Source organism: Lottia gigantea (genome assembly GCF_000327385.1).
Source record: "Lottia gigantea unplaced genomic scaffold LOTGIsca_16, whole genome shotgun sequence".
Taxonomy (NCBI): domain Eukaryota; kingdom Metazoa; phylum Mollusca; class Gastropoda; family Lottiidae; genus Lottia; species Lottia gigantea.
The window spans coordinates 462,612-471,777 of NW_008707965.1; the positions used below are offsets into that span (position 1 = coordinate 462,612).

At 38.9% G+C, this 9,166-nt stretch overlaps 1 protein-coding gene across 1 annotated transcript; it reads left to right on the forward strand.

Annotated features, from left to right (window-relative positions):
- Nucleotides 1-4,813: 4,813 nt before the first annotated feature.
- On the forward strand, nt 4,814-8,903 carry LOTGIDRAFT_158076 (hypothetical protein; the record flags this gene model as incomplete). Its single annotated transcript, XM_009051111.1, has 4 exons — nt 4,814-4,919; nt 6,567-6,944; nt 7,472-8,326; nt 8,497-8,903. 4 exons carry the CDS (start codon nt 4,814-4,816, stop codon nt 8,901-8,903), a joined length of 1,746 nt encoding a protein of 581 aa, XP_009049359.1.
- Nucleotides 8,904-9,166: the final 263 nt, after the last annotated feature.

Sequence of the window (9,166 nt, forward strand, 5' to 3'; positions counted from 1 at the left end):
AACTTTACGGCGACTCTCGAATAAGAAACTTCGACCTGTTTTTGACTGATAAAGAGGTATGATTTGAGTGCTTTTCTAAAATCGGTGCCAAAATAGATGATATTATTTTGTTAGTACCCCCACTGATGGTTCTTCCGATGATGGCTGTTTACCTATTATCAAACTAGCAGTTGGCATCAACGATCTGATAGCATTTCAAGGTCAAGGGAGAAAGTTAACCTTCTCGGGGGTCACCGCAGAATTTATTTTAGAGAAACTGACCAAATTAAAAGTCGAGGTCAAGGATATCTTTCCAAAGGTTTTGGTGGGTATAGTTACCATTCCTCCAATTGTGTTCTCTAAATATAACAATACCGACCCTGAGACCGAACGAGATTAAATTTGATAAAGTGTTATCTACTGTAAATACTGGAATTAAGCAAATTAACAACGCTACACAGCTAGACCACAAGAGAGTTGTTACACTGTTTCCTGGCACTGCCATGTTATCAAATCGTCTCGTAAAAGGAGATGGAACGGGGCGGTTAGATGGGTAAAGAGAATAGATAACAAGCATCTACCAGACGGATTACATTTCTATATAGAATTGAAGAAAGTGTTGCAGAGGGTGTTGATAGACGTCTGCAAAAAGGGGAGGAGCTACTCTGTGGGGAAGAAGCTGCAACGAGTAGTAGCAGTTAGGAGAGTGAGGGGGGGGGGGGGGATTTCAAAAGACTCAAATAAATGTATCATATTTATATTCATGTTTCATATTTCTTTTCTTTTTCATGTCCGATTGAACCTGGTGTCTCTGTCTAGTGCTGTTAGGCTGTAGCATCCTGGAGCTGAGCACCTGAGTGGATCAACCATCTGTTTTCTTTCTACGTTTTGTAACTGTCAATGGACAAGGAAAAGGGGGCTACGGGACGCCAAGGTTCTTCGGGGGTTAAAGCAGATGAGGACTTAATCCATCGGCCAGGTATGCCAGTTAAGCCAGTTGTGTTACCAGATCCCTTTCTGGAGAAAACGAAAAGTTTGTAAAATGGTTGGAAACCTTCGAGGCTTGTGCAATGGTTAACAAGTGGTCAGATACTGAGAAGTGTCAGTTCTTGGCGGTCAAGTTTTTTTTAAAGGATCTGCAAGAAAGGTATTAAATGAAATAAAGCCTGAATTTAAAGGAAACTGGTTGCATCTAAGGGATTCGCTTAAAAACGCCTGGATGGTACAATGCGCCCTGATTTATACACGTCTGAATTTTTGGCTCGATGCAATTCGGATGAGTATTGAATGGGAATTTATACAAAAAGATGTACGTAGTCAAGGTGTGAGTACTTCAGCAACAACGGTATTGGGTTAGCTAGAGCCGTTGGTGGTCCACCTGCACCTCTGACAGACGAACTGATTAATTTATTGAAAGAGATGATTGCAGTAATGAAACCTGAAGCTTCTAGTGTCAATTTTGGACAGGGTCGGACCTGAGGAGCGGGGTTACCACTTGGCCGATGCTTGCATTGTGGCGAAGTTGGGCACTAAAGACGGAATTGTACACACTTAGGTTCTGGTCGACAGTGTTGGTGATGTGGGTCATACGGACATGTCCAAGCCAATTGCCCTAGGTCTAAGGGGCGGGGAAACTAGACACGACCGAGAGAGGATATTAATAGCCCTTATGAGCTGGGGACTCAGGATACAATTGATGGTAGTGGGAACCCAATGATAGGATGTTCATTGTTGTGTTGTGGTTTAATAGAAGGGGTTACCACAGAGATGTTGATAGACACCACCTGATTTACCTGATCTTCGATCTGTATTAAACAAAAACTTCTAGATCGCCTCGGAATTATAGTTTAGTGCGCATGACGTGGAAAATTAAGTAGAAGTAGGTTTAACAATAATTACTTTACAGCATTGTAGAGGGATTGAATTTAATGGCGTCGTTCGATTTGAATTGGTTTAAGGTATCGGATGAAACAACATATTCAGGCAATGAATTCCAGATGTTCACAACTCTTATTGAGAAGAAGTGTGTTCTTGTGTCCAGCCTGGAATTACGTTTTTCAAGCTTATGACTGTGATGATTCTACTATTTCAGGGATGTCGTTAATGTAGGCTAGGAAGAGCACAGGGCCTAGCACGCTGCTTCGGGAACTCCACTTGTGACATCAATCCAGGGGGATAATGTGCCATTGAGAATGACCCTATGACTTCTGCCTCTAAGAGGGTCCTCGATCCACTTGATGATACATCCAGAGATTCCCAGGGCTTTGAGTTTCAGGAGTAATCTTGTATTGGGAACTTTATCAAAGGCTTTTTTTAAAATCAAAATGTATCACATCTACTGGGTTTGAGTTGTCTACTTGATTGGTTACATAGTCGAGGTAATCTAGGAGCTGGGTTAATGTGGATCTTTTTGATCGAAAACCATACTGATGGGTACTCAGTGCAACATAATGGCGTCTCGAAGGATCGATTTCATTACCTTTCCTATTATGCTGGTCAGGCTGATAGGTCTGTAGTTGTTTGCCTCGGTTTTTCTTCCCTTCTTGAAAATCGGAACAACGAGGGCTGCTTTCCAAGCTTCAGACAAGAATCCTTCATCGAGGGATCTTTGGAAGAGAGTTTTTAAAGGGTTCAGAAGGTCTTCTCCGATTTCTTTTATGACTTTGGGATGAATTCCATCAGATCTTGCAGATTTGGTCGGGTTGAGTTTTTCTAATTTTTTAATGATTGTTTCTTCAGTTATACACACTGTTGTCAAAAGTGGTGTTTGGTCATTTAGTGCAATTCTTGGTAATGTGTTGGTATTTTCTTCAGTGAAGGCACTACTGAAAAAGTCATTTAGCTCGGTTGCCTTGTGGATGTCTTCTGTAAGTGTGTGACCCTCCTTGCTGATGAAATTCTTGACTGGATTTCTGGTTTTATTCTTTGATTGGACGTACTTCCAGAAGTTCTTGGGATTTGACTTTATATCGTCAGCAACATTCCTTTCGTATTCTTTGCGGGCATTCCTCTGTATAGCTGTGGCTCGGTTTCTTGATTCTTTGTATCTTTGATAGTGGGGGTCTGTCTTGTTTTTGGTGTAGGTATACCAACATATACGCTCCTCCCTGAGGGCTGCTACGACCCGCTTGTTGAACCAAAGGTTTCCTCTATTTTTGTTCTTGGTGGGGTTGGTTTTTGGTATATGGTCGTTTGTTTCTTTATCTAAAATCTCTCGTATTCTTGACCAAGTCTTTGAGGTGTCCATGTGTTGGATTCTGTTGGCCCAGTTGATCTGTGACAGGTATCGTCTCATAGCATCATAATCCCCTCTATAGTATCTTGGTTGAGGTCTTTTGCTTTCTTTGCTTGGGATTTCAGATGGGATTCGGAGGATGATGGTGGTATGGTCGCTCTTTTCTATTGGTGATGTGATGTACAGGTCAGTTATGGTATCTTCATCCTTGGTGAAAATCAAGTCAAGAGTTGATGGTGTGTCGTTTGCACGCATCCTGGTTGGTTCGGTAATATGTTGACAAGAAGTTATCTTGTGTGCATTTTAGGACGTCGTAGGTACTGGATACTGCTTCGTGGTCGTTTCCGTTTTCCAATCAATATCTCTGTGATTGAAGTCCCCCATAATCAGGATATTATCATAGTTTTCACACACCTTTTCTATTACTCGGTTTAGCTTTACACAGTTCTCTCTGGGACTGTTTGTGTTTCTGTATATACACCCAATTACCAGTGGGTTGGATTTTGTTGGTATCTTGCACCAAATCATTTCATCAAAGTCTGAAGTAGTCACATTTATATCTGAATCTGAGTTGAGATTGGTCTTGGTGTATATAATAACTCCCCGCCCACATTTCAAATTATTATAGTGAAGGTCGTAACCATGAATGTTGAACTCAACTTCTTGTAAGTCTCCTGAGTTCAGTTTTTTGAACTCTGCGATGGCTATTATATCTGGATTTACTTCATCAATTAAAACTTTCAATTCTTCTCTTTTATTTAATAAACATTGCTGTACATGCACTGTTCAGCACTGAAACAGGTGCAATATTTACAGGGTACGTAGAATTAAAACTAGTTTCCTATTCCTGGTAGTAGTTGGTGTAGTCTAGTAACATATTTTCTTTTCCATAGACCATTGTCTCATCATCTTCATAGATATCGGGGTCGGTTTCGGTTCCAAGTCGAGTTGGGATTGTTGAGGGTTCAAAATAACTTGCATCTAAATCCAATGTAGCTGTAGCAAGAGTCTTAGTCGTTTCAGATTCTGGAAAAGTGCCCATAAGGGTTGCAGACGTTGATCCTGAACCAGTTGTGTTATATAAAGACACTACAGTTGTTCGAGAATATTGGTCAAGGAATTGGTTATTTCTAACCTATCTGTTCTAAGTGGTGGAGAAGATAATTTCTTTGGCTTGGATGGGGATGTTTCAGAACTTAGTCCTTGTCAGAGGTCTGGGCTGAAGGAATTATTGAATTCCTATTCGGATCCTATTCAGATCCACAGAAAGGTGTACTGCGTGAGGGACTAGCCAACTCCTGTTTCGGTTGCAGAGGTCCAGAAGTTCCTTGGCTTGGCGTCATATTATAGGCGCTATGTAAAAGGGTTTTCTACTATTGCAGCCTCCATTGTTAAAATTAACCCAAAAACGAGAGCAATTTATTTGGAAGCCAGAATGCGATGAAGCGTTTCAGCTCCTTAAGAAGAGACTCATAGAGGCTCCAATATTAGCGTATTAGGAAGTGCTCTTGTGAATCGGGTGTTCATATTGCAGAAAGGTTGGATACATTGGATGTTGGTAATCTCCAATGCGCTTTATAATCCAGGGTTCGGAGCAAGATGTATAACCAACTTTTAGGCATGTCGAGGGAAAGGGACCTGTCGTTAAAGATTTATGTAGTAGGTGGGGTCTGTAAGGTTTTACTGATTGATACTGGCGGGGGTGGTAAGTTAAAAGTTGTCTTACTTAAGTGCTTGGCTCAGCACATAATTCAGTGTATGGTGGGCATTTGGCTGTGTTTAAAACTGGACAAAGGGTCAAGGAGAGGTTTTACTGGAGTGGGTTGCGTAAGGATGTGGGGTTATACTGTAGGAATTGTCTGGAGTATGCTAGTAGGAGAGCTCCAAATAGAAAGAGAATTGCTCCGCTTCAGCCTCATCTGGTGGGTGCACCATTTGAGAAGATAGCTCTGGACATATTGGGACATGTTACTATGTCTAATCGTGGAAACAATGTATGTTCTTGTAATTTCAGGTTATTTCACCAAATGGGTAGAGGCATTTCGTTTAGTAGATCACAAGGCAGAATCTGTAGCTCGGGTGTTGGTGGATGAGTTTATTTGCCGGTATGTGGGGTACCGTACCAATTCCTTTCGGACCAGGGTACAGATTTTGAGTCAAAGTTATTTCGAGACGTTTGCGAGCTTTTGGGTATTAAGAAGACAAGAACCACTGTCTACTATCCTGAATCCGACGGCATGGTCGAAGGGTTGAATAGAACTCTTGCTGATATGATTAGTAAATATATAAATGATCATCGTACAGATTGGGATGTCCATCTTCCTAGAGTTATGATGGCATACAGGACGAGTGTTCACAAGCAGACCAAATTTACACCCGTGTATTTGATGTTTGGTAGGGAAATAAAGTTACCCATATATGTCATTTATGGAACTCCACAAGAAAAACCAAAGTGGGCAATTATGTTCAAAATCTACAAGATGGGTTTTCTAGAGCGTATGAGTTAGTTCGACAGGCTAGGACTACATCTTGGTCACGTGACACGAAAAGTCCGTGCAGTTTGAGTGTGTTGGATCATTCTGTCAGCATGGCTGGTAACGGAAGGTTGGTTTGAGTCTTTCCCTTGCCTGTGTAATATGTGTATGTAATTTATCCTTGTCCATATCTTGTTCATTAAAAGCATTATTATGTGTTCTAATTATTGTCTTACAGTGTATAAAGTTTGCCTCTCACTTTTTATTATTCTTTGTCTGAGGAGGACGGTCAAACATGTCGAAACATTGCATAAATCTTTAACCATTGATTGTTATTCCATAAATCTGTGTCTATCATATATTTATAATTGCTAAATGTCAAGAAGTTTTGTCAATATAGAAGGTAGTTGAATGAGATACACTATCGTAGAACAATAAATATTCACAATAGGAGCTTTTCAAAAACCTGGAAATCGATGGGTTATTTGAGTCACAATCCGTTGTGTTACTTTAGTGTAACGTTTACAGCATCATCGCGGGATGGTGCATTGCTTAAGTATATAAACTTAATGCATCAATATTGAGCTATTAATTTTTTATGAGACTAAAAGAAAAACCGGAATCTGACGACATATGAAAATAAATCATAACATTCAAATAGTAACTTTTAATTTGGTGACAATATATACAGATTTTGATTATTTGGAATGTATCTTCAACGTTTTAAAGACGTTTGCCTTTGCCTGTTATACATGTACTTCTGTGGATGTTTCGTTTCCACAACTGCAGGTACATTTATTAAAAATGCTAAAAATATATTTTCTATATATTTGTAAATTGTTAGCTGTCATATATTGTTTTTATTCCTATATTTCCAGGTTTAGATAAAGACCATTGGGGTACCAATTTTGTGCTAACCTTTCCGAAATTAACAGATTATAAGAATAAAAACATGGTTGTTATAACAGCACGTGAGGTAACAGAAGTCAGGGTGACGTCACATCAAACAGGCGAAGTTTCGGCCTTTTCTTTAAGCGAGGGCGAGGCAGGAAGGGTGATTTATGGTAATGAGGTTGAAACGGCTTCTTATGGAGTAAAACTTGAGGATTTGGCGATATCTGTTGTAGCCTCAAATAAAATATCTGTATATGCCTACGGTTACTCGGCTCATTCAACAGAAGGAATGTTAATACTGCCAGTTCCCTCGCTCGGAATTGACTATTTGGTAGCCAATTTTTATAATCAAACTTCATCGAGTAAGTATAGATGACAGTAGAGATTGCTATCCTCGAAAATCTTGGTAGTTGTATCCGGAGGTAAAGAAGACTGTGTGTTGTCAATTTTTAATCAGATAACCTACTTTTAGTATTTCTTGGTTTGTAGATGCTGCGCCTATGAGCAGTATCTTCCAGACTTTAAATTTGACCATTTCTCAATTTTTCATTTTCTTTTTTCCAAATCATGTATTGTATTGTCCCCGTGAGCTGAAAGGATGTGGTGCCAAGTTTATGAAATATTGATTCACTTATGATTCATCATGTCGAAAATTCATTAGCTGTTACCAATTGTTTGCCATTATGTTGTTTTGATTTCGGGTTTTGTTTTGTGGTTCTTGGTTTATTTATACATGGCCATGTTTTGTTTATTGGACCTAATTCTGACCCATGCAAAATTAAGAGTTTATTATTTTATTATCATTATTTTATTTTATGATTCCTTTAGTATTTTAATAATAGCGACTCTAAACCCTGTAAGATTTCATATTCCTGGTTTTATTTTTCAGCACAGACTATAATTATAGCAGCCGACAATAATACTGAGGTCAACATTCAGTTTAAGTTGGAAGCAAATACACATTGTGATGTTGGTTTTAACGGGTTTTACGACGGTGACAATTTTGATTTCATTTTGAATGATCACGACGTTCTTAATATTAACTGTGAATGTGATAATACCGGAAGTCGCATTACGTCGAATAAACCAATAGGTGTCATAACCGGAAATAGAAACGTGAAATTACCAATGACATCCAGAATTGACCCAATTATGGAAATGCTGCCACCAGTTACTGAATTAGGAACCCAATTTTCTTTAATAGCTCCTACAGGTCACACAAGTCAAAAATCAATGCTGCGAGTAGTGTCTCTTAACTCGGGAACATCATTTGAAATAAAAGGAGAACTGTATACTCCATTGAAAGGAGAAGCAGTAGATATTAAATATTTAAGCCAGTCCGAGAAAATCTGTTTCAATGCCACTGACAAGGTTATAGTTGTTATATTTATGTTAGGAGATCCCGTATCATGGTATTACGACGGAGATGCCTATATGTCAGTCGTACCGCCCATTGATAGAGCAACAAATGATTACATGGTTTTTAACAATGCCTTAAAGTCTTTGGATGATTATTATAAAGGTGGAGTTAATATCGTTGCTCGAAATTCCGTTACAGACGCAATAATTCCGTCTTTAAACTATGACCAATTATGTACTGGCTATAATGTCCACAGTGAGATAATAGGAGATAGTCAAGTTAAACATTATCATGCCCCCTCACCATTTTTATTACTCATTTATGGATATTCAATAAGAGAAGCGTTTGGTTTCCCTGCTGGTATGAAATTATCTGTTTTTAGCGGTAAGTTTTTCTTTATTCAGCTCACATAGATAAAGATGTTATTTTGAATTCATATTTTTCATTGGTGAAGACATACAGTTTTAAGGTTCTATATTTTTTAGCTGATACAGCTGTATTTCAGCGTTCAACAACAAGGAAAAGGAAAACAAAATATTGCGCAATTATTTTAGGTACTGATGAATGTGCCAGTTTTCCTTGTCAGAATGGAGGTTGGTGTATAGACACGACTACTTCGTTTAGATGTCATTGTGAAGATTCGAGATATACTGGTACACATTGTGAAATAGGTAAAGCAAACATTCCTATTCTCCCCTTCACCGTCATTATCCAAAACATACCATGTTTAAATATTATCATCATCATCAGCAGCACCACCAAGATAATCATCGTCATTGTCGTTGTAGTTAGAAGTAAGAAATTATCCCGCTCATCCCTCTTCAACAACAAGCAGGCAATACATCATCATCATCAGCATTATCATCATCATCATCATCATCATCACCATCATCATCATCCTCACCATAACCATCATCATCATCATAATCTAGATAATCATCGTGATTCTCGTTCCGGTTAGAAGCTACCTCGCTCATCTCTCATCATCAACAAGCAAGCAATACATCATCATTATCATCATTATCATCATAACCATCATCATCATCTAGATAATCAGCGTGATTCTCGTCCCAGTTAGAAGCTACCTCGCTCATCTCTCATCATTAACAAGCAAGCAATATATCATCATTATCATCATAACCATCAAGATAATCGTTGTCGTTCTCGTTGTAGTTAGAAATTACCTCGCTCATCCCTCATCACCAACCAACCAGATAATCATCG